This window comes from Danio rerio, chromosome 25 (genome assembly GCF_049306965.1).
Source record: "Danio rerio strain Tuebingen ecotype United States chromosome 25, GRCz12tu, whole genome shotgun sequence".
NCBI lineage: Eukaryota > Metazoa > Chordata > Actinopteri > Cypriniformes > Danionidae > Danio > Danio rerio.
In genome coordinates this window covers 29,950,001-29,977,593 of record NC_133200.1, presented here as the reverse complement: position 1 = coordinate 29,977,593, position 27,593 = coordinate 29,950,001, and the positions used below count along the sequence as shown (strand labels likewise).

Here is a 27,593-nt window from a genome sequence, read left to right as displayed (position 1 = left end):
TACACAAGTAAATACTATGTACCAGTGTGTACATACACAGTAGTTTCATACTACCTACACATCTTGTTACCATGTAAGTTCACAGGTATAAGCGACACTTAATATAAAGTAGGACCTAATAACCATTGAAAACAATTTTTCTAACCAGTAAACTAGTTCAGGTCCTCAACTGTAAAGTGTGTACTGCTGCTTACGTTGACAGTGTTTGTATAGGATATTAAATATTAAATATTTAAACATTGCACTTAAATAAAATATGATTGTTTGATTTCTAGACTGGGAGGAAAATTGGGAAACTGCAAAGATGAAACTTCTTGAAGTGCTGAAGAACAGATTTCAGTTTCTGGATGAAAAAAACTACTGAAATCCATGCAAGATAAAAAAAGCACTGTTTGTTGGAAAAATCTACTGTAACTTGACTTGGTTGAGGTGCTTAACGCTGGTTTCAATTGGAACATATATGCGATTATATTTTAAAAACAATAATATACAGTATGAACATTTAGGCAGTACGTTTACTGTACATGTATTCTTGTTATTGGACATGGTAGTGGGATTTAAATCAACAAAAAATGTTACTGAATTAAAGTATTTTAAAGGTATACCAATTAATAAACAAGTTGAGTTGTCAAAGATGTAAAACATGAAATAATTAAATTATTGAGAGATTTTTAACTATTATAACAACTAAACGTAGGAAACAGAGTAAATAGGAAGGATAAAAAGATTTCTTGGATTCAAAAAGTCAGTAAATCACTGCATTAAACCCATTTGAATCAACTAGAATATATTAATAACACATTCAGTATAACTGGATTGAGAACAAATGCTTAATTTATTTTTCCAAATTGTACTTGATGTGATGTTGTATTTGCTGAAAAGCTACTTGTCATAGTTTCCAAATAGAGTAGTATTATAATCTATTAATTTGAAGAAAAACACTACTCTTCATAACCATTTGGCTGATCTTACAAAATTATTATGGATCATCAGCATTTATTTATGGTGGATTCTCAAGGCCATTTTATTATTATTGAGATTTTGCTGAGGTTTGTACATTTTGAAGGCTGTTTACAAAAAGAAAGTTTACAAAAACTAAATTGTGACCAAATTTGCAATTTAATAATGATGTATGTATTTATTAATTTATTATACTGTTCTTCGGTAGTTTTGCATTGCAATTGTTGGATGAATGGTACATTATAACATGTTTTCTGTATTCCCTATATTTAAAATAAAATGATCCCTCAAATCAGTATTTGATGTGCACATTTTAATTTATATAAGCTGCCAAACAATATGCTGGATAACATCTAACAGGTAAGTTATCAAAATAAAATAAACCTCTTAATTTTGGAAAAATGGCAGCATATATTACATGTAACAAGTAATTACAAATATATTTAGAATACTGGTTCAAAAAGGAGATGCTACCTTCCATGCGTAGTTAAATTATGGCCAGTTTTGATTTATCAGACAGCATTAAATACAATGAAAAACTTGCTTTTTACCACAACCTATGCAAAAAGACTCACTATGTAACGTAACAGTGAGGGGTTAATATGTGAACTGAACACTAGGTGGCATTGAAACGCTAGTCTGAAAGTTGTATATGGGGAGAGAAGGAATGCATCTCAGGTTTTTTTTTCCAGGGTCGGGATGTTCTTTCTGGACATTCTTAACACCTAGTTCTTGCCAACTTCATACAGTATTGTCTTTTGCTTATTCATCTATTATAGCTTTTACCATTGAGAGGAAATTGTTAATGTGCAAACACGTTTTACACATTTTATATTTGAATGGAATGGAAAATTGTACAATTAATTATGAATTCCATACATGATATGCAAGTTAAAAGCACTGTAGGATACACCGTGTCCATGTGGCTGTTCATGACGATGTGTGTTTTTTTTATACTTGTTTTGTTTTTGTGTTGTTCCTGCATGCTAAATGTGACACTCGTATGTGAGTTATATGTTTTATATAATTATTGTTAATAATAATAATTTTCTAATTATATATGCTTCTGTTCATTCGATAAAATAAGGATTTAAAAAAATATTGTGTAAAGGAGATTTACAAAGAGTTGCTGTTTGCTGGCTTTGATTGCTAACACATCAGTGTTACATTATTTATATAGATTTATATCAAATTTACAGATATATATATATATATATATATATATATATATATATATATATATATATATATATATATATATATATATATAATTAATTCATTTTAATTTCGGCTAATTACTTTATTAATCTAGAGTCACCACAGCAGATTGAACCACCAACTTATCCAGCATATGTTTTACGCAGCGGATGCCTTCTAGCTGCAACCCATCACTGGGAAACATACACACTCATTCACACACATACACTACGGACAATTTAGCCTACCCAATTTACCTGTACCACATGTATTTGGACTGTAGGGGAAACCGGATTGCCTGGAGGAAACCCATGCGAACACGGGAAGAACATACAAAGAAAATGCCAGCTGATGCAGCCAAGGCTCGAACCAGCGACCTTCTTGCTGTTGGGCGATCGTGCAACTCACTGCGCCACCATGACGCCCTCATATAAAATTGTAGATTTTACTCAGATTCATTTGGTAATTTAGTCTTTTTTGTTAAGTTATTTTTAAGACAATATTTTTATATATATATATATATTTTTTTTTTATGATATACATTATAGTGCTAAGAATTCCAGGTGGAATAGCTCTATTTGGAACAACTTCATTCGGTAAGAATGATTGGGATCATTTTGTAGGGTAGCGAATCTGCATAAAATATAATAAGCATATTATATGCATAAATAAAATCAATAGAGAAAAAAGAACAAAAAAAGAACAAAAATACACAGCCCACTTTATTATGTACATTTTTCTACTCCCAGGTTGGACCCCCTTTTCCTCAGAGATTTTAGTCCATAATGACATGATAGTATGACACAGATTTGTCGGCAGCACATCTATGATGTGAATCTCACATTCCACTACATCTCTCCATCCCAAAAGTGCTCTATTGGATTGAGATCTAGTGACTGTGGAGGCCATTTGAGTACAGTGAACTCATTCAAGAAATCAGTCTGAGATGATTCACACTTTATAATAGGGCGTGTTATCCTGCTGGAGGTAGCATCAGAAGATGGGTACACTCAGCAACAATAATCCGGCAGTCTGTGGCATTGACATGATGCTCAATTAATACCAATAGGCTTTAAGTGTGCCAAGAATATGTCCCCCACATCATTACACCACCACCACCAGCCTGAATCGTTGATACGACAGGATGGATCCATGCTTTCATGTAGTTGACGCCAAATTCTGACCCTACCATCTGAATGTCCCAGCAGAAATCAAGACTCATCAGACCAGGCAACGTATTTTCAATCTTTTATTGTCCAATTTTGTTGAGCTTGTGCAAATTGTAGCCTCAGTTTCCTGTTCTTAGCTGACAGGAGTGGAGCCCGGTGTGGTCTTCTGCTGCTGTAGCCCATTCGCCTCACGTTTTAATGTGTTGTGCGTTCAGAGATGTCAACGCAATCTCATGGCAATTCGTAACTTTTTGATTTAATAGCTAATTTGTATGAATTCGTATGATCTAATTCATACAATTTTGAATGATTTGCTCATCACCCAATGACGGTTGGTTTAGGGGTGGGGTTGGGTTGGGTGCCACGCCTCCTTTTAAAATCGATTGAGCTCATACTAAATTGCCACTAAACTGACAAAACATAAAATACTTACGTTTTCTCAGGTTGGAGATGCTCTTCTGCATACCTCGGTTGTAACGAGTGGTTATTTAAGTTGTCTTTCTATCAGCTTGAACTAGTCTGGCCATTCTCCTCTTACCTCTGGCACCAACAAGGCATTTGCACCCACAAATCTATACATGGGCTGTCACTGTGGTGGTACCTTTTTAAAAAGTACAACTTTGTACTTGAAGGTTCCATATTGGTACCTCAAAAGTAAATATTACTACCAACAAATTTTAAAAGGAACATTTTTGTACTTTTTAGGTACCAGTATGTACCCTTGAGGTATTATTATGGACCTTTTAGATACAAATTTGTACCTTTTGAAAAGGTACCACCCCAGTGACATCCCGTGTACCTTTATTTCTAAGAGTGTGCAGTCACTCCACAAATCTCTTGTACTGTGAACTGTCGCTTCTGATCATATATAATCCTGACTAAGCATTGCATTTCTTGCTATGTGACTATTGTCACAAATAGAAGTGCAACATGTTCAATGTGGAAACATATTTTGCAGCTTGCATATTTCTAACAGCTTCTATGTTGTTTGTTTGTTTGTTTGTTACAATACATAAAACTATCATATGTCAGAACACACAGAAAAATCTAATTATTCTGGTCTACTGACAATATTTGTGGTCTCCTTTCACTTTGGTTATGAGCAGCTTTATATAGCTAAATATAATTTTGCAATCGACATAAAAAAAATAAAAATCAAGAGGATTAGTATAAATTCACAGAGCGTTTTGTGGTGAACCATTCTACTAAATGTTCTATTATGTGTATAGTAATGCACCGAAGATTTGTTTTTTTTCATCTCTGATGTTCTGCCATTGCAGATTTTGCACCTTCCAAGACATGAAGCTGTGAAACAGACCTCCGATCTAGTTCATCTTTTTTTAATTTTATTTTTTATGGGACCATAGCACTCTCAGGGTGGGCTGACTACTTCGGGAGGAGGGCCAAGCTCAAGATTAGATCCAAACCTGGTGGATACATACCCTGGCCTACCATATACAGTAAATTCTCAGCACAACTCATAAAAGATCTGCAAAACTGATATATTCTACAGTAACAATATACACCTTTGTCACACTCCATTTATTTTAGTCTAGCTCTACCCCCTGTTACTGTTACATAAGAATGTGCAATCTAACCACAGTCCTTAATCTGTCTGTGGTGCCAAAAACCGTTGAAGTGTGCAATTTTCATGTTTTGCATGCAGAGAAGGAGAACTTGCTTTGGTCTTTAATTCCCTTCCATGTGTGGGTAACAAAATCAGATAAATACTGACAGGAATGCACTATTAGGCTTTTAGAAATGCCAAAACGCCTTCTTTTAAAGGAAAAAAAAACTGTTATTGTATTTGAAAGGAAATATTAAAGCTGTAGGAATGGGTTTGAATGTGTGAAAACATGCCGAGGGATGAAAGGAAGAAACAGGCAGGTGGTCCCATGCAAATGCCAGAGGTACTTGCTCCCACCCTGTCATGTAGTCTAAACGTTTGTGTCTGAAAAGTTAATCCACCTGACATTACAGAAACTGTCTACTTCAGTGGATTTACTATCCATAACAGCAATCATATCGCGTTACCGTAAGAAGGACGGCTGTGTTTTTACAACTGTTCAAACACAAGAACGAATATCAAGTGTGTTTCTTGGTGCTGAGCTAAGCATATTCTTAGAACATGATCATTTTATTGGGAATATGGGGAAGTTGGATGATTTTTAGGAGCACCCTCATTCATGTAAAAATATTGTAAAGACTGAAACTATATATTCTGTAAAGAATTTCATATACTGCACACACTGGGCAATTACAATCTATGCCAACAGTTTTAGTCTAAAAACGCTTCTATTCTTTAAAGAGCAAATGGGACGTTGTGAAATGAGATTCTGTAGCTTATGGAGGGTCGATTTTGTCACATAGCAACAGTGGTGGAAAGAATACTGAAAAATTATACACAAGTAAAAGAACCATTACTTGCCCAAAAATGTAGTGCCGACATATGGTGCAATAGCATGTCAGGGTGTCGTGAGTTTGAATCCCAGCTCGACGACATTTCCCTACCCTACCCCCTCTCTCTCTCTCCCACTTCGCTTCCTGTCTCAATACTGTCCTATCTAATAAAGGCAAAAAGGCCAAAAAAATCTTGAAAAAAAAAGTACCCACTTTAAAAGTAGGGTAACATTTTATTTTTATGGTCCATTTAAGTATCAGTAGACTGTCTGCTTAATCTGTTGATACTGCTGCTAAACAGATATCTGACTATAAGAAACTTTGCAGGTACATTTCAACTTACCCTAACTCCAACCTAACCTAAACCTAACAGTCTACTTATAATCTAATGATAAATAGTTGCAATGTAACTTAAATTCAACAAACGGACCATTAAAATAAAACATGACCAAAGTACTTAAGAGTAGTGAGTATTAGGCTGTATATGCATTATGTGCTGGTGTGTGTAAACGTAACATTCTGTAGTACATTTAGTTTTTGTTTAGGGGGGCTTTCACACCTGTGAATTGATTAATTTGTTCCGAAACAGGGATTAAAATTGTTACATTGTTGGTCTTTGTTCTTGGTGCGGTTCTCTTTCACAAAGCAAAGTTTCTAAACGGACCAAAAGACCTAAAAGAAGTCACGTGGGAGTAAACACTTCTCACATTAGTCAGAGTTTCAGGGTTTATTTTGCAGAGCCCCACTCAGCTGTCATGTGTCCTTTTTTAATTCATGACGATGAGCAATAAGACATTTTAAGCGAAAAGCTGAACTTTAATTTTAAATGGTGACACCCAATGACATCTTCACTAAATAAAAATAAAAAGAGATAAGACCTTCTCATACATAGCATGTATGCATTATAGAGAGAAATAACTGAAAGGCTAAACCAAGGCTGCTGTTCAGTCAATTTTCCTAATGGATAAACAGCTCTCGTTAATAGATAGCATGCTTTCACTTTCATATTTGACATGAAATTGTCATTTACCGTAAGAATTACATCCCGCCCTACTCATAATTTTCTCTTTATATAGCCATATATGCCTATTATATAACCATAATACACTGTGATATAGCCTGGTTCGGATCATAATGCTTTCTCACTACAATGGATCTGCTTCAGAGTTTGTTTCAATTGAGTTGAGGCCACCTCATCTCGGACTGATTGATTTGGATTCAAGCGTGATTGCTAGATTCACATACGCCAAACGAAACACGCTTACTGGGGAGAGGCGTCAGGTTTCAAAACAAAAGTCTAAGTGTGAAAGCACACTAAGACTATTTGGCAATTTTATCTAAACTGTCTCTGGGTCAGTGTGTGTAAAATTTTTGGCCATCTCCTTGGACACTTTTAATGCTTTTAAACAGTTTGACGCATTTATATAGCTACCATGTCTTGAGGTTGTTCAGTATGATGCGATTTACTTTCTATGTGCGATTTGATTGGACAAGAATTGCAGGACTGATTTTTCTACTCACTGTAAAAAAATCATAAAAAAGGTCAAATGACTGGCAGCTACGGCTGCCAAACAAAAACCATAAAATTACAGTAAAATTTATTTGCTGAAATAAAGTGCAAAAAATGATAAATCTACAGATATTTTCATTAAAATGTTTACAGAAAAACACTGTTATTTTACAGACTTTTTCTAGATTATTATGATTGAACACCATCAGTAAAGTGAATGCACTAAAAGTTCAAGAAAAAACAATGTTATTTAAAAGATTTTCCCTAAATCATTACAATTAAACTCCTTTAATAAAATGCCAAGACATGCTTATGGTCGTAATTTAAGTTTTATTTTGGATCAAAAAAACAACAAACGAGATACAACTGAATAAATTCTCAAAACTGTAAGATTAGTTACATATTATTGAAGAGTATACCTGTAAAACATGTAGAGGTCTAAGTTATAAGGAATGATTCATGAATCTTAAATGAAATGGAACTGTAACGTGAAGGGGACCCTGACAAAGAAGTGCAGATCCAAATGCAGATTTATTACACAGAGATGGTCAGGTAAGCCACAATTAACACAAGGGCGACCTGCAAACAGATGTATGCAGGGAATCCAGAGTCATGTTAAAATAACAAGCAAATGATCAGTCCCAGCAACAAACAACATAAACAATTAACTAACAAAGCAAGGCAAAAGAAGAGAAAGCCGTCATAATGTTCACAGTGACAGTATAACAAGACTAAGCAATTGGTACATGCATCTGTGCTGCTTTTAAAGTCCATGTAATCAGTTTATAATGATCCTCCGACTGTGTGTGTGTGTGTGTGTGTGTGTGTGTGTGTGTGTGTGTGTGTGTGTGAGTGTGTGTGTGTGTGTGTGTGTGTGTGTGTGTGTGTGTGTGTGTGTGTGTGTGTGTGTGTKTTTGTGTGTGTGTGTGTGTGTGTGTGTGTGTGTGTGTGTGTGTGTGTGTGTGTGCAATCAGCGGAATCTGGAACAGGTCCATGTGAGCGCTCTTAGTGTGTAACTTTATTGTACGGATTTGATTGTAATTTTTTCTGTAAACATTTTTAAGGAAAATATCTGTGGATTTCTTATTTTTTGCCCATTTGTTTCAACAAAGAATTTTTTACCTTTTTTTTTTACAATCTTTTTTTTATTTTTTTTATTTACAGAGCACAAAATTACAATTTTTTGATGGTGTTCCATCATAATAATCTAGGAAAAGTCTGTAAAATAACAGTGTTTCTCTGTAAAACTGTTATTGTGTAACTTTAGTAAATGGATTTGATTGTAATAATCTTGAAAATACCTGTAAAATAACTGTATTTTTCTGTAAACATTTTAATGAAAATATCTGTAGATTTATCATTTTTTGCACTTTATTCCAACAAAGAAATTTTACCGTCATTGTATAGTTTTTGTTTGGCAGCCGTAGCTGCCAGTCATTTGACTTTTTTTTATGATTTCTTTTTTACAGTGTGTGGCAACCCCTGATTAATAATGGGACTAAGCCGAAAAGAAAATGAATGAATAAATTATACATCATTGACATACAATCCAACATTCAATTCCTTCAAACATAAAAAATACATTCCATTGTAATTAGGCCATTAAGAACATTAAGAATTACTATAGTCATGCAGCAGCACAACTGGTTTGAGATGTCAGTGATTGCTAATTGAGGCTGATTTTTTTGGGGGGGGCTTGATGAGGAGGAGCCAAATCAATTAACAAAGAAACAAAGCACCAATGTTGGCACCTCACAACAAACCGCACAGTAAATCCAGATAAACTCTGCTATCTCTGAACACAGCACAACAAAATGCCTTAACTGGATTTTTAGTACAGGGAAAAAAATAATTACACCTGATATGCTGAGTGGCTCTGCAACCAGGGGCTTGCTGAGGAGTTCTCGTTTTTAAATACAGGCTCAAAAGGTTAGTGCAAAGCAATTTAATGAAATACTATCTGGCTTTAGCATACGTTAAATACAGTTTTAAAACTTTGTTAATAAATATATAGTATTGGAAGTCACAAAACGGGAACTGAAGCTTATATTGATAAATGTTTTAAACTTAAAAAAAGATAAATAAATAAATTAATTAATTAATAATAAGTTGGGTCACACTTTATTTTGATGGTTTGTTTGTTGAATTTCAGTTACATTGCATCTACATGCCAACTAATTCTCATCAGATTATAAGTAGACTGTTAGGTTGGGGTTAGGGTTAGTGTAAGTTGACATAGTCTAGCAAAGTTTCTTATAGTCAGATAAATGTCTGTTTAGAAGCAGTATCAGAAATTAAGCAGACAGTCTATTGATACTTAAATGGACCATCAAAATAAAGGGTTACCATAAATTGATATAATAAGTTAAATATAAAAGAGTATGCTACTTCATTTTAAGTGGCAAAAGTGAATTTATGCATCAAAATATTATCACATACAGTTTTAAAAATAGGTATTAATTCTGAGATTTACTAAAGATTACATTCAGTAGTGTATTTAAATGATTTTGTTTTAAATGAATGTTTTTTTTTAAAGGGTAACTTTAAATATGGCAATATAAATTAAAATTGGTTTAAATGTTGGTAAAACTTTATATTGATTTCTCCTTTACATAAAAATACTATATTGTGCAAAGTAGTCGGGAATGTCACTTTGTAAAGAAAAATAACATTCCTCCACACATACAGTACAAAGTCCTGTAGCCATTAGTGTTTTGGTTTCAAATATATCATACCTAACAAATCCTGTGCTTAACCCTTTAACTACCTGCTCTACCAAATGGTTGACCATGATTTAACTGTTTTTAATAATGACTGTTAAAATCATTTAAAGAACAACTGTATTAAATAATGGTTACACTGCATATTACTGCATATACTGCATATTAACCCTAACATAAAATTTAGTAGAGGTTAATATTTTAGAAATGATGGGATGTGTTAAAAGGCATTGAGAGCGTTTACCAGTGACATTGAGAGTTAAAAAAAGTGCAATAGAGGCAATAATGACATTGTGTCTAATAACTAGTTTTCAACCCCCCCCCCCCCCCTTTAAAAACAAAAAAATAAACGTTTTTAGCTAAAAAAAAAAAAAAAAAAAAAAAACATAAAAAGATCTTTACCTGACATGTATTCAGGTTACAAAATACTTATTCTTAAGTATCTTTAGAGTGTTGAAAATGGAATGTCAAAATAAGCACAACCAAAAGGTTTAGTGTAAAAAAATCTTCTTTTGACAAATAGTATTTTTACTTGTATATTGTGGATTTGTAACTCACTTAAAATACATTAAACAAGCACATTTTCAGCTAAATGAAATATTACATCATCATGCGATTGATGAGATGTCTCTAAAAAGGAAATTACTTGGCGCATGTTACTGGTGAAATCCCATATTTGCTGTAGTCTTAATGACCAATGAAATTGTATTATGGAAACTGACCAGAAATAATAAAACGCTCAGGGCAACTGAACATGGTAACATTCTGGCAGTAAAGTATGCAGAGCAAGTTTCTCCTAATTAGGTATGGACGAGGGACAAGTTCACTACGAACGAACTTGGTAGGCTTTCAATAGTTGCTTCTTTCAGCAACACCAGTGGATTCATTGTAAAAACAGCCGACTTCATGGGAACCAAACAACTGTAGAGCATATAAACAAATGCAGAATTACATGTACTGTCGCATGTCTGGAAAAAGCAAAGTAAATATCTATGTGACTCTCTCAATCTGACATATGTTGACAGCACAATAACACTAATGTGGTGTATGTGGTAACACTTTATTGTGACGGTTCTCTTTAGGCCAGAGGTGCCCATAGTTGGCCATTGTAACCTTTTGGCCCACCATCCTGTCTGAGAAGAGAGTGAGAATGAGACTATGAAGAAGACAGCGAGATAATCAAGGCAAAAACTACTGTAACTCCATTCTTTTACAAATTAGTTGTATAATTCATTCTGAAATGTATTGTAAACTATACTTTATTAGCTAATATAAAGCAATAATTTCTAGTTATTTAAAAATATTATTAAATAAATAAGGAAATTACACTTTGCAACTATATCGCTATAGTGTCAATCAAGTTTGGTTTTTGGCCTTTCATGAAAAAGTTTTGGCATCCCTGCTTTAGGCATTATGTTGTGGATTAGTAACTTTGCAACTATGTAGCAGTCATTAAAAGATACGTAATCTGCAAACATGCGCATTATAGCCTGCAACCATTTTGATGGCAACCCATCAGACATTCTGCTGTCTACCAGTAACTTTGCAAGTAAATAGTACTTGTTCTACCAACTTTTATATATACACCATTTAAATGCATGCTGACAAAGTAAGAGAAGTGTGTCTCATACAAGTGGTTTGTCAAGCTTACTTGCCATGCATGAAGCACACTCAGAATTGCATGATGTTACTCCAAAAAGTGGCATGTTTATAAGAAAGTGTCTGGTGCATATAATTTGAGTCAGAATAAACTGGATCCGGATCCAGCACCACATTTTACTGATCTTCTCCTCACATGCACCCCTGCTCTACACTTTCTTCCACGACTCCCCAACCCTCTTCGTCCGCTTTCCAAACCTTCTTTGTCCATGAGACCCCCCGACCTCCTTCTTTTAACTTTGGCCTGCGACACCCCCTCCCCGTTCTTCAGTTTGTCCGTGAATTTTTAATGACCACCAAGGGCCTACTCACACTATGCTATCTGAACCATGCCCAGGCCCGTTTGCCGGATTGATCAAGTTACACTTGGCTTGTAGTGTAAAGAGTAAAGCGTGCCAGAGCCCAACGTGACTTTTAAGAAACTGTTTCATATGAATTAATTAATCATGCTTACTGTTGAATGCAGACTGTCGATGATTTTAAAGGACACAAACCCCTTACTGCACAACAGCTGCACCTTCAGCAAACCTCCTATTTCCTGCAGTATGAGGACTTTATGATTGTTTATGAGCATCAAAAGTGGCGGATCTGTTCGGCGAAATATTTGACTGTGTGTCACTGCATATCAAACCACTAAAACGATATAACTAGAGAAATAGCCACTGTGCAGAGCGAGAGCGCTTACTGATCAGCGCATCATCGATGACGTAAGTTTGCCCTGGCCCGAATGTAATGCGAGTGCAGGCCGTCGGGGGAGATGGGAGGGTGGACAAACGTGCTTTGTCCTGGTTTAAGGAAACTGTACATAGTGTGAGTACGCCCTGAGGGCCCTTGCACACCAGGATGCTTTTTGCTCACATTTTCCGTTGACGTTTAATGCCTCGTGACTAAATACAGTGGGCTACACTGTAATCATGCACACCAACGCGCAAAACGCCAGGCATAAAAGCGCCATCTCAAAAGAAACACCCCATGTTCGTTTTTTTGTTTTGACACGCAGCATCAGAACCTTCTCAACCAATCAGATTGGCACTTTTGTTCACATGCACAGAGCTCCTGAAATTACAATAAATGGCACTCTGAGGTGCTCAAGCGCAAAACTGTCAATGCGAGCGCACATTGAAGAAGATGCCCAGAGGCGATATGAACGCAGAGCTGCTTATTGCCCTGTGTACAATAATCATTTCTTCATCGCTAGAGCTGCAGCTGCTACTTGAACCATCCACGCATGTTCAAGCCACCAGTAACTTTAACATCACGAGTGTGAACTTCCTCTCTTCCTCTTCTTCTGTGTTATAAGTGGGGTGACAGAAGCTTAAAGTTGTGTAGCGCTATCTAAAGTCAAGGAGTGATTTTGCATACTCTTCTGCTTAACGCCAGTGAAAATCGCTTGGGTTTGAATCCGGAAAAACGTCTTGTAAAATGCTGACGATAAATGCAGAGAGTCCTGGTGTGTACAAGCCTTAAGAGGCAGGAACATTTTTCTGAAAGATGGCACACACTGATGATATAGTGTCCCCTTCACTTTACTGGGGCATTAGGACTTACACAGACTGCAGGTTGAGCACCCTCTTCTGCATCCCTAACACCACTTCCAACAGCAACCTAACTTTCCCTTGTGGTCTCCCATCTAGATTCTGACCAGGCTAAGCCCTGCTTAGCTTCGGTGAGTAACCAGTCTTGGGCTGCCGGGTGATATGGCTGTGGTTTGTCAAGTCCACTTACCTGCATGAAGCAGACTTGAAATTGCACATTCATTCCTTTTCTTTTCGGCTTAGTCCCTTTATTAATCTTGGGTCGTCACAGCGGAATGAACCACCAACTTATCCAGCATTTGTTTTACGCAGCGGATGCCATTCCAGACGCAACCCATTTCTGGGAAACATCCATACACACTCATACACTACAGACAATTTAGCCTACCCAACTCACCTGTACCATATGTCTGTGGACTGTGGGGGAAATCGGAACACACAGAGGAAACCCAAGCAAATGCAGTGAGAACATGCAAACTCCACACAGAAACGACAATTGACCCAGCCGAGGCTCAAACCAGCGACCATCTTGCTGTGAGGCGACAGCACTACCTACTGCACCACTGCGTCGCCCAGAATTGCATATTGTTTCTCCAAAAAACATGGAGTGTTTACAAGAAAGTGTCTGGTGCATATGAAGAGGAAAAAACTGTGTACATAAAATCGACCATCTAGTTTAACAAATTAAGATGCAGAGCTACATAAAATATAAAATTGCTAAGTTTAGGGGTATGCAAAGAAATAAATTTCATGTGCAGAAAATAGAGCCATGAAATAGTTTATCAGCCTTATTTTAATTATTTTTACACCGGATTGGTGTATTGTTTATAAGCCAACCTGTTGTTACATTTACTTGCTGCTTTCGGATAGGTGTCAATGTTCTAACCAACCAACAAGCCCTTTTCTGGGAACTGGGAACCAACAACAGTTATAAACACATTTTTCCACACATGGACTCCAGCAGGCAAAAGACTCATGGCTACTGACTCATTTCTTCTGTCCCTTGTTGAGGCCAATTGAGGCAGCTTGTTCTTACCCCCATGTAACATATTCCACACCAGCCATGTGCCATATGCAGATTGTATTTGGCATCACATTCATAAGCCACACGGGCCATTGTAAAATGTTTTGCAAAGCATTAGAACAAATTTCATTGAACTGCAAGCAAAAACTCTGATATGATAGTTGTTTCACAATTCTCACACACAATATACACTAACATTTTATTATTTTGTTCTGACTCAATTTTTCCAGATTACTTTTCAAATTGGGGCACAAACACATTTTTGAAGCATACAACACAAGGCCTTCTGATTGCAGCTGACCACTGTGTTTATTCCAGATTCATGCTGGTTACAATATGAAGTAAATGTTCTGGTTTTATCATAGAGAAGCATTTTTCAAGCTATTTTCATAATGAACAGGGTCATTATAAAAGCATCTATGGTTGTGGGAGACATTGAAATGAAGAAATATATATATATTACACATACCACAATTATGAGGAGTATACATCTGATCACATCATAAAAAACCCTCTAAGATCAAAATTCATTTTGTGGGTTAGAAATTCACAAATATGTGATACATTTAGAATTATTCTATTATTGAGATTATATGTTACAAATGTAACGTTAGCAAGCAAGCACACATATTTCAATTTAAAAGTATTTAATGATACTAAACGGCTGCTTGCCATGGCACTATTATAAAGTATATGATAAATGTATTGTCAAAAGTACATAGATGGCATGCTAAATCAACCAACTTTCTGAAGTGAATATTAGAGGTGACACTTTGCTATCCTATAGAGCTATAGGAGAGTATTTATGAATGAAAGTGAAGCAACACAACTAACGAGGGTAGGTCATAGGATAATGACAACATGGCAGATGTGGTATATTTGAATTTAATTCACATTACCCATATTCATTCTTTGCAACAGTTGTAAATAACTTTGCAGTATGTGATTTTAAATTAACTGTAGGTCAAACGAAATAAGAAACAATAAAAACAAAACTGAACGTGCTGTAATCCTGACAGTAAGATAGAAGTCACAACAGTGGTAAACAGTATTGGTAACACTTTACAATAACAGTACATGAACAATGATACATTAACATATAAACTAAGCATTACTTTATTATGAACTGATGATTAATTTTTGTATGTGCTAATCATGAACTAACTTTAACTACCTGAGTCACATGAGTTAATTTGTAAATAACATCTACCTTAATCACTTGTTAGTACATGATTGTTTGTTAATTATGGTAATTTATGCTTATTTTAACCATCATGAACTCATTATATGTTAACATACAATTATATCATGACTTTACTTGGAGGGGCACACCATCATTAACCTATTCTTAACTACTCGTGAATTCTTTTTGCACATCTGTCTAGTATGTTTACACTGAATAACAATAGAAAATGTTTTGTCAGCATCAACATGAACAGGTAAACATAGTTTATGAGTAGTTAAGGACAAGTTAATAGTGATTATCTCCTCCAAGTAAAGTCATGACATAACTGTACAACAGCTCAAGAGTTCATGTTGGTTACATTTAGCTTAATCTTAAATGTTAATTTATACAGTAGTTGACAACATGATCTCTCATGTGGCTCATGTTGTAGTTAATGCAGCCTGATCTCACGAGAAAACAAGTATTTTAGGTTTTGCCAGTTTAGTGGCTAATTCGTACAAATATGTACAAGTTTAGTCGTTCGAAATTGTAAAATTTTAAAAAGGTAAACTAAACCAAACCGTAATTGGGGGATGAGCAATTCGTACTAAATTGTACGAATTAGATCGTACGAAATCATACGAATTTGCCACTAAGGGCCTACTCACACTATGCCATCCGTAGCGTGCCCAGGCCCGTTTCCCGGATCGTTTGAGAAGTGTGAGTGCGCTGAATCGGGCTCAATCACGGGTTCACTCGGCCGGCCGGGGAGACGGGAGGGGGGACAAGCGTGCTTTGGCCCATTTCGAGGCAACTGTACCTAGTGTGAGTACGGCCTAAATCAAAAAGTTACGAATTGCCATGAGATTGTGTTGGTTAATATTAGTTCATGATTAGCACACTCATTATCAATTCATAATAAAGGTTTAGTTTACTTATCAATACATCATTATTCGTGTAATGTAATTGTAAAGTGCTACCAAAGTATTTTTACTGCACTGTTGTAGTTAAAGACACTACCTTTTTGGAAATTGCTAATTTTCTAGCTCTATATATTTACAGTTTATACTCACCTATAGAGGATTGCACTATTAAATAGCAACACTACACATTTTTTTCGAAAGTGATTTGAAGTTGTTAAGAAATAAAAAAAAAAATAAAATGATAATAATGCTGAAAATTAAAAAATCCATTGCATCTTCAATCTTTAAAACATCCAGCCCATATGAATTGTGAGCACTATAAAGCTACATTAAGAGATAAAAAGTCACAATTAGAAGAAATAACACGGAAATTGCATGAAACAGTGAACTTATTTTCAGTTTTAAATGAATAAAAATGTCAAAAAAAGGTTCTATGTATAACATGATGTGCAGCCTCTTAGTCATCTGGACTTAATCAGTCCATTTTCTAAAGAGGAGAAAGAAAAAAGCAGTTCTCATGTCCCTCGAGCACTGTCTGTCTGAGGAAAAAGCTAGTGCCAGTATGTCTCAGACGGGTTTTTTGGGGGGTCTTTTTTGTGGTGGGGTTCTGTGGATGGTTGTGGTTTATGAAAAGACTCAGTGACTTCACCACGTTGTTGCTCTTGGTTAGATCGACAAGTTTCACTGCCATTTCCTTGAAAGGGGAAATACAGATCTTTCCCATCTACCGTAAGCTACATCATCTCTTTTATTTTATCAGACAGACTCCACCAAAGCCACAAGAAAGAGATACTGTCCATTACAAATATGTAAGGAGGAAAGACCCTTTAGTTGGTGAATTGATATCCTTGTTTTCTTTATCATTGTTTTCCCTTTGAACAAATATTGCAAGATTTAATTCAAGAGGATTTAATAATAATAATAAATGGGAAGAGCTGGAACATTCAGGGCTGATTTCATTTACAAGGCCCCCTGAGTGTTCTCAATCACACTAGTAACTGTGAAAGGAATTTGACCAAGATTAGCAAGGAATTAACAATGTTACACACATGTCATTTTTATGTCAAATTAAGAGGAAAAGATAAAATAGGAAATTCCAAACCTCCTGTAATCAATCAAAATATTCTTAGATGAAAATTGTTATGTCTTGTTGTCATGTTATCCTAACAAAATAGCAAACCAAACATTCAAGGGTGTTTTAAACAGCTGAATAAAAAGTTATTTTGAGGTTCAACATAAACTTTTCACAAATGATGTGTTCATTTTCACCATAATTTGGAGAAGAAACACTTTAAAATGTTATTCAGTGACATAACACGTTATATATCATCTTTTCAGAGATATTTAAAATCAATAAATACTTGATAAAATATTGACAAACAAAATTAGTGATTATAATTATAAATGTTTATACTTTTCATCTTTCCTTTCAGTTGCTTGATTTTCTCCAACATGCCAAAATCGAATACAATTTTGTGTGTTTTTAATTTTTATAATTAAAGTACAGCTACACTTAAACACTACTGTACCTTTTAACATGATTTATTAGGGGCCAAGCATTGAAGGTGCGTAGGCACCTATTGTATCCGTTCCGGTTCTTCTTCTTATTCTTCCAGCTTCTTCCTCTTCTTCCTCTCTGGAAGTCTATGGCAGGCCTATGAGCCATTTGCAGCATTAGCGCAAACTTTGGCACACTGATAGAGGACAGTCTGATCTTCAACCACAACAAACTTGGACTCAATAACTCAAACTTTCTAACGCCACCACTTATCCAAAGTTTTACTTATGTTTATCTTTATAAGTTTTGAACCGAATGGGTTACAATCAAAATTATATCATGAAAATTCTTTTGCTTTTTTGAATTTTTTGCAAAACTTATTTGAGCAAACTCGTTCTAGGCCATTTGTCTGATTTTTACCAAAGTTGAATAACATGAACTATAGACCATGCTGACAAAAAGTTATTGAATTCAAGTTGATTAGACGATTTCTTTTCACTTAACTTTTGAACAAATTTCATTTAGATGTTGCAAAAATGGACTTGATACAATATCTTCCTAACACATTGGCGTATTCACACCAAACTTGTGTTTTGGTGTGTTATGACAACCATGGATATTGCCATCTGAAATTACCTGTTTCAACGCACTGCCCCCTAGTGGCCCGGAGATACAAAAAAATAGTTTTTTTGCTTATAACTTCTTAACCCTCGGTCCAAAATTCATAAAATGTGTCTCTTTACATCCAACGAAGCATGTCGAGTTTGATTTTCCCAGGTCAGCCATTTTGGCCATCGGCCATTTTCAATCATATCAAGAATTGCTATATTTTACAAACGCATAGGCAAATTGTTATGAAACTCAGTATTTGTGTTCAGGACTCTGCCTTGAAGGTGTTCAAAAAGTTTTGTCACAGTGCCACTTTTTGGTCAAACATTATAACCCTATTTCTAAAAATGCGTATAACTTTTGGCAAATTTAGCTTATTTTTATGGAAATTGGCAACAATCCTTGGGTTGACCTGAGAATATTGTCACCAATTATGTCTTAATAACTGAATTTCCTGTCCATCATCTAGCCTTAAGTAAAAAAAAAACTACTTTTTTAAACTCCTCCTACATCTTTGGCTGATTTCACTCATCTCATATCATCTGCAGACCATGCTGAAAATTCTTTTTGAATTTGTGTTGATACTTTTGTTTACTGCTCCGACAAATGGGATGGCATGATGCCAAGCTACATCTGAGGCTGTTTCTCTGCGATAGTTGAAGATAATGACACTAAATTTTAGTTCTGTCATTGTTGCCTCACACCCTAATAAAATGGGGACAGCACCACCTATGGGTCAAGAGTTATAAGACATTCATTACCCATTATTAATGAAACTTGCAAATTTGGTAATAACTTTTACCTGAATATGCTTATTTTGATGTAAATTATTCCTTGGATCATGCTGACAACACAGATACCAATTATGCCATAATCTGCTAAACTTCCTGTCCGCCATTCTGATTATGTTCAAACTATTCTTTTTTAAACTTCTCCTAGACCGTTGGTTCAATCGTCACCAAATTTGACTTGGATCATCTTCAGAACATGTAGACTAAAAGTTATGGGATTCATGTTGATAAACAAAACTGTTGTCATTTAGCATATGCGCAAACTTGATGTAATGCTGCCAGATGAGATTACAGGCTGAATCGCTGCAATGGTTTAAAGAAATTAAAGTATTGAAGCCAAACTTAAAGTCTACTGGTCTTGCAAATTCTTTGGATCACACAGAGAACATTTATATCATTTATTCCCTAATTTACACAATTTCCTTTCCACCATCTTGAGTTAGTTTGAAAATTTGTTGTTTTGAACTCTCCATAGATGGTTAGCCCAATTTCCACCATTGGCTCAGAACATGATGCCAAAAAGTTATAGATATTTCTCATTGCTTTGTAGCTAGTTGTCATGCTTGTTTATTATGCGGACCCTGGGCTGGTTGGCCCTGATAATTGCTGCTTGCAGCTATATTTAGAATTGTTATTATATTAATTATGTATTCACTAAAATGAACTAAAATGTTTTTAGTACTCAAAACATAGCTGAAATAAATTACATGAAAATTATTTTTTTCAAAAATCACTAAAATAAATACCAACGTCAAAGCACATAACAATGTCATTAAAATATACAGTAAAAGAAAAATCAAAGAACAAAATTAAAGCCAATTTAAAATGTGAATAATTTTTATAACAATGTATAATGAATGTCAATGCATAATGTTGCTAGATTATGGTCAGTTAATCAAGTCATGTATGCATTAATTACTATAATGAATACTGAAATTAGAGGACAGAGGATCATTGTGCTGTGGAATCTAGGGCATGGCTGCTCATTGAACCTTGCTTCTTTGCCACTCAACTATGCCTTTGAATATCTTTGCCAAATGAACCTCACAATGGAATCTTTTTAAAATGCAATTCATCATGTTTTGTTTCTCCACAGGTTGAGGGATGTTGGTTATTTGATCTATGAGGGTATTCAGGCAATGGCGCTGATTGGATTTCTGGTGGTGGCAGTGTGTGGATTGCTGGTTGCTTGGGCCGATCAGTTGAAGCAAGCTCGGACGCCATTGTTACCTCATCGCCCATTTGTGGTGGTGTGGAACGCACCTACTGAATCCTGCCGTCTTCGATTTAAGGTTCAACACGTGTCAAAGATCTAGCAAAATTCACTATGTGATCCAAATAATGGGAATACGAATCAGAATGTGAATCCTATTGTCATTTTAGATGTACAGTACAATGGAACTTAAGTGTAACTTCATGTAGTTTAAAGTCACAGTAGCAGAATACACAAAAAACAAACAAAAACAAATAAACAGCAACATGACAGCCATCATGAAAATGCATATTGTACAGTGCCATGGTGATGTGCATTGACAGTTGAGTGTATACGTGTGATTCTAGAATTGTGGGTACATTTAGCCTCTCCTAACCTTCTAAATATAAAAACAAATAATAATATTAATAATATTAATAAACTAGTTTTAAGTTATAATACAAATTAAGTCACATTATCTCTATAAATAACATTTGTACTGTATGTGTATTTAGGGTAATTAAAATATTAACTTAAAGGTCCCATTAAAAATAAAAATAAATCATTTAAATAAAGATTTTTAGAATTATTAATTAGTATCAGTATTGTTAATTTTAGGATATCTATAATCTAGTGCACACCAAAACAGTGACAAAATTCACGTTTAAAATATATAAAGTTAATGTGAAGCTTGTAGCTTGTAAAGCTTGTCAATTCCGCCTAAATGTATCAACGGTCTGATCAAACCATAACCAATCAAATGGCCTCTGGTATCTGGCATGCCCGCCCCTTTCAAGACACCACATTTGATGGCTTGAGCTTAACCTCTCTCATTGGCAAAGTGGTGATAAAACAAAGCGCTATTGCCTGTCTCTGTCTCTGTCTGAGCTACTCTGTCTCACTCTCTCTTGTTTCAGTGAAGATTATGTCAAACATTGAATAAAAATGCACTTTTCACAACACTTCATGGGACATTTAAAACTCCAACTACAGTATCTATTTTTGACTGTCATCATACATTCACCTTCACTCACTCACTTACTAACTTCAGCTTATTCTTGGGTTTATCAGGGGTCTCCCCAGAAGAATGAACTGCCAATTACTCTGGCAATTGTTTTGTGGATACCTTTTCTGCCACAAATCTCAGTACTGGGAAACACCCATACACCCATCTGCACACTATGGCCAATTCAATTCACCTATATCGCATGTCTTTGGACTGTAGTGGAAACTTGAGCACCCAGAGAAAACCCACATAGACACAAAATGACATCCTGCTCCAGCCAGGACCTAAACCAGCGACCTTTTTGCAGTAAGGGTAACCACATCATCCATATTTTTTCTGTCTTTACTATACTAAGTTAAAGAAACAGTTGCATTACACATCTAATTTTGGTATTTTTTGTTGTTTCAGTTATGAAGAGCATTTTGACTACACTGATAGAAATAACATGTGACTTTCTCCATTTCCAGTTCTTCTCTCATTCATTTGTACAAAACACAAAATGTAATAGTAGACTGATTATATGTCAACACTGTTACTGTGATATTTCACCAAATTTCTCATTGACAATTTGAAAACTCTAATCTCAAGAGTTCACACTAAGCTAATGATTAATAAAGCGTATTTGGGATGCTGTCCTGGGAGAGAGCCCTGAGCTCGGAATATCTTCGAGCCCGGGCCTCCTTCCCATTAGAAGAGCAAGAGGGGAGTTTGAGCTCTAGTAGCTCTCGAGAATACCCCTGCTTGTCAGCGTGCTAAAATGTGTCTGTCTAAGCGTTGTCTTAAGATTCTAATTTGGAGTAGTCAATTGGCTTATGGTGCATGTCTTTGGATGGTTGGAGAAAACCGGGGAACCCAGGGGAAACCCACACGAACACAGGGAGAAAATGTAAACTGAGCACAGAAACGCCAACCAGCCCAGTGAGGGGCCGAACCAGTGGCGTTCTTGCTGTGAGGCAATAGTGCTAACCACTGGGCCACCATGCCGCCCTATCAGAAATGGAGAGGAGTAAGGCTGGAAGGGGGATTCTTCAAAATGAAGATAACTGGAGCGGAAAAAATCTGATTATTTATAAGTGCATCAGTATTTTTCTGATTGGTGCAAAATACGGAGCTAACGTGGTGCCAGCCATGTTTAATCATAAGCATGTGACCCTCTCGAAATTAGTTTATAAATAAACCGCACATGATGAAAATATGTTTACAATTCTGTTTAACAATAATAATAATAATTCCTTTTCTAGACAAAGCGCTTTAAACATTGGGGGAATCTCCTCATCTACCACCAGTGTGCAGCATCCACCTGCATGACGCAACAGCAGCCATATTGCGCCAGACCACACACCAGCTGTGTGCGCAGTGGGCAACCATGTGAGAGTTGCAGAGAGCTAGCTGCCGGCGTTTTAAGATATGCCATGTATGGTTTGAGCTTAGCATATTGAGCTACAGTAAAACATAAAATTGCAAATGTCAACTCTAATATTGTCGACTTTTAGTGATTTAAAAAGTTTAACAACAAATTAACAATTAGTAACAATCAAATGTCATCTATCACATTTATGCATTTTACATTATTTTACTTTAGTAATATATTCAGTTTCCTGTGAATAATACATTTGTTGTAAAATGAATGAAATGTACTCAGAATTCTGGAATAAGTTATATATAAATCACTCACTAAAATAAAGGTACAATGCTATTACTAGGGTGGTACTGTAGCTTTTCAAAAGATAAACATTTAAAAAATATGTATATTTTAGATACTAATATGTACCTTTGGTTTCCCAGAGATGGGTTGCAGCTGGAAGGGCATCTGCTGCGTAAAACATGTGCTGGATAAGTTGGCGGTTGACTCCACTGTGGTGATCCCTGATTAATAAAGAGACTAAGCCGAAAAAAAAATGAATAAATGTACCTATGGGATACCAATATGGACCCTTTAGGTAAAAATGTTTTTTTTTTTACAACCCAGGCTCATTCTAAAAATGTAGTCCCGTGGATGTTTCTAGAGACCCCGAATTATGTTGCCGAAGGTACATAGCAAACAATGCGGAGCGGTGTGACACCGTTCCTTTTTGGCGCTTACTGGCTGACAGCTTACCTCGTGTGGAGGACTTTTCCGCTGCAGCCAGTTTGTCCAGTTAGCTCATTGTGTACGTCGGCGGACTTGAGGTGCAGAGAGGAGTTGACCACGACGACAGGGAAGAGTGGTTCCAGAAATCAGGTAAGACAAAAACAGAATCCAAAAAAGTAAAACGAACGAGTGATTAACAGGGATGAGAATGCGGTAAAAATCTGAAGACGTGGTAAAAATCAGACAAGGGCTTTTCTTTTCCTGGACGGCTTTTGTAAATCGTCGGTTGGGTTTAGGGAAGTAAGTGGGTGGGTGGGTCAATCGGTAAAATAGGTTGGGTTTAGGGAAGGAGGAGGTTGGGTCAGTTGATTGGCTGGCCGCCTAGTCAATCATTCAGTCATTCAGTCAGTCAGACGGACGGTCAGTCGACAGTGGCCTCTGGAGCGTTTACGCGAGAACAGCACGGGTGCGATAAGCGCTCACGAGAGACATTTGAGATACAAAAAAGTGCACACAGCGGCCTCTCGTGGATTCGTGAAAAACAAAACTTGCAAAAACAACAACTGCAAAATTACGTACGTCCCTGGACGTATTTCACGGCCTAAAGAAACGTCCAAGAGACTACGTTTTCAGAATGACCCTGGGTTGTTATTTTTTAACTTCTCCAATTTTTGTACCTCAACATAATATTCATATTATTATATAAATTTGACATAAAGTAAATTTCACAGTGCCATATTAATTCATTCATATTAAACAACTAGTGTATAATGTAATTAATTCAGATAACGGTTTGAACATATAAGCAGTAGCAGGGTAAAAAAAGTATATTGCACAGTCCCATGTGAAACATAATTACATTTTGTCTGTTTCTTTGCAAGGTGGATTTGGACCTTAGTGTTTTTGACATCGTTGCTAACCACAATGAGACCTTGAGTGGCCCCAACGTCACAATCTTTTACCACAGTCACCTGGGTTACTACCCTTACTACACAAGCTCTGAGACTCCTATCAATGGTGGCCTTCCTCAAAACCAAAGCCTGAGCAAACACCTCAGCAAAGCTCGAGCGGATATTGACAAGCTCATACCTATCAAGGACTTTCACGGTCTTGGCGTCATTGATTGGGAAAACTGGCGACCGCAGTGGGTGCGCAATTGGGGCTCGAAAGACATCTACCGAAACAAATCTAAGGAGCTTATAAGAAAGTTACACCCTGGCTGGCCACAAAGTAAGGTGGAAAATGAAGCAAAGGAGGTGTTTGAGAGGGCTGGACAAGTGTTTATGAACTCAACTCTACTGCTAGCTGAGAGTCGCCGACCTCATGGTCTTTGGGGATTTTACCTGTTTCCTGACTGTTACAACTACGGTTACAAGCAGCATCCATTGCGTTATACAGGAGAGTGTCCTAATATAGAGCATGTACGCAATGACCATCTGATGTGGTTGTGGAAGGAGAGTACAGCCCTATATCCTTCCATCTATCTAGACTATGAGCTGAAATCTTCGACTAATACTGTCAAATTTGTGCACTACCGTGTCAAGGAGGCCATGCGAATCGCTTCAATTGCCAGGAATGACTATACACTGCCAGTTTTTGTTTACTCCAGACCCTTCTATGCATACACGTTTGTTGTCCTATCAGAGGTAAGTAGATTATTGGAGTTCCGTGATAATATTTTCAGTAGATCTAGAAGTTATAAGATGTGCTTTGACTTATGAAACAAAGTTGTTGAGTCAATGTTGCTTGATATCTATCTATCTATCTATCTATCTATCTATCTATCTATCTATCTATCTATCTATCTATCTATCTATCTATCTATCTATCTATCTATCTATCTATCTATCTATCTATCTATCTATCTATCTATCTATCTATCTATCTATCTAGCTGTCTGTCTGATAACAATAGGTAGGAATCATTAAAATGACTTTGGGAAAATATTATTCATAGTTGATAACTGAAGCTAAATTTAAATCACTTGTGTTCTTCCAATTAATTTCCAGACCTAAATTACTACAAATAAAAAAATAGTCTGTTCTATATATATATATATATATATATATATATATATATATATATATATATATATATATATATATATATATATATATATATATATATATCGAATATTGTGCAATACATGAGTAGCAGTGCAATATGGGGAACTACTTTCGTACGCCATTCATTCAAATCAAAACAGCAAAAGGGATTTATAAAGCATAAATAGTCCCCACTTTAAATTAGGTCACAAAACTGCATGAAGTTGAATTAATAAAGCATTTATTAACATATTAGTTAACTATAAGTATATGCCTGAATAATAAGTTATATAAATGTTGATTTCAATAGTTTATTAATTATTTACTAACTCATTTAGAATTATCCTAAAAACCCTCAACTTCTCTTAAATACAACTCGTTTGCAAATAATGCGACACTTTATTTAGTAATGAAATATAAATCATTAACTAAGAATGAAATTACAATTGTTAAACACATTATATAGGTGCTTATAAGTCAAGAATAGAGCATTTGTAGCTGCAGTTATAAACTGCTTACTAACGTTTATTAATGTAGAGGTAATGCTTAACAAATAATGAATTTACTAGATACTAATACTTAGTAAATGACTCATAGTGTGTAGTTATTATAAAGTGTTACCTAAATTTCTATTGGCATCAAGTGTTTTTTACGGTGTTTATGTGTCCTGCATGCATTTCACGTTCACTTGCTGCGCCTCACATTTTGACGATGTGCTCTGTGGGTCTGCAGTTGTAAAAGGACAATTCTGTTAAAACTGAAAGAATGTTCCACATCACACATCAACATCTTACCAATTACCAATCCAATTCTTGTTTTTTATTGTTTCAGTGGCATAATTGTATCTTTTTGATTCTTAATTTGTTTTATCATTTTCTGTGGACAAGTGACGTTTTGCGAGAAGCCCTTATATAGAGCTGGTTTGTGCATGTATTATGTAATTTACTAACCTCGTTCACGCAGGTGCTCATTTTTAAACACTTAAATTTCTGAATTTTTAGACAAAAAAAATTTAATTTTTAGATATTTGGTCAAAAAACAAGATTAAAACATTTAAAAAAAGAAAAGCTTTTATTTTATTATTATTATTATTATTTTTTTTTGCAGTGCATCACTTTGATTTCAATTAATAGAACGGTAAAATATCATATCATTGAATTGTATTGGATTACTCAGTACCAGCTTTCTATTTTGCACACTCTTCAGCCAATTAGAGGGACCTGTCAAACACACATTGTTTTAATCACTCATCAAATACTTGACTGACAGATCCAGCCCCTAAATCACCCTCCTCCCCAACATCTTAAATGCCAGAGATATGCTTAAACACTCATCTGTCACCTCATTATGAGTGGAATGTTCCAAATCAAACTCTGCAGTAGGTCCGCAGCCGTGTTTTCAGTTTGATGGGACCACCCGCTTTTCTAGACAGTGAAGTACATCAAGGTAATGTACTTATTATGGCTAGTTTAGGTTACAACCGATAGTTTCCATATGTTCATTGTGATAGTACAGACTCAGACCTTACATTATACATTTAGCTGTACTGTATTGAATTACTTCCCAAAAGGCAAAAAAAATTAAAGGTGCAATTACACACTATGTATGTATGTATGGGTAATAATAATGAATATGTTCATATTTACCAAACCTGTTAAAAGATGTAAATAAGAATGTTCTGCTTTGAGTTGCTCTAACATTAAAAAAGATTACACTTTACGAAAAGGTTCTGGTAGTTAATGTTAGTTGATATATTTACATGAACATGAACAAACAATAAACAATACATTTATTACAGCATTTATTCATCTTTGTTAACATTCATTCATTCATTTTCTGTTCAGCTTAGTACCTTTATTAAACTGGGGTCGCCACAGCGGAATGAACCGCCAACTTATCCAGCATATGGTTTACGCAGCACATGCATTATAAGCTTTAACACAGAACTTATAAATAACAACTTATACATCCTTTCCAACAACTCATTTTCCAACAGCTTTCATTTATAGCATTCTTTTTTGCTGAATATTATTAAAACAAACCTAATATTGTATTATCATGTATACAACAAACAGTAAATATAAATATTTTCTCCAGTAAATATTATAACAAATAAATA

General features: G+C 35.5%; 2 protein-coding genes across 3 annotated transcripts in view; both read left to right on the top strand.

Moving 5' to 3' along the window:
- si:ch211-91p5.3 overlaps positions 1 to 1,258 on the top strand; it is a 36,933-nt gene extending 35,675 nt beyond the window's left edge. For both annotated transcript variants that reach the window (XM_689352.9, XM_073943234.1), the window contains exon 20: positions 276 to 1,258. In XM_689352.9, the coding sequence (XP_694444.6) occupies positions 276 to 364 (89 nt within the window). In that variant the 3' untranslated portion in view covers positions 365 to 1,258. The remainder of the gene's footprint in view (positions 1 to 275) is intronic.
- Positions 1,259 to 8,990: 7,732 nt separating this feature from the next.
- The window catches only part of hyal6 (hyaluronoglucosaminidase 6), a 25,340-nt gene continuing 6,737 nt past the window's right edge, over positions 8,991 to 27,593 (top strand). The window contains 3 exon segments of the mRNA NM_001080671.1: positions 8,991 to 9,165; positions 20,257 to 20,452; positions 24,311 to 25,075. Coding sequence (NP_001074140.1) covers positions 20,300 to 20,452; positions 24,311 to 25,075 — 918 coding nt within the window. The 5' untranslated portion in view covers positions 8,991 to 9,165; positions 20,257 to 20,299.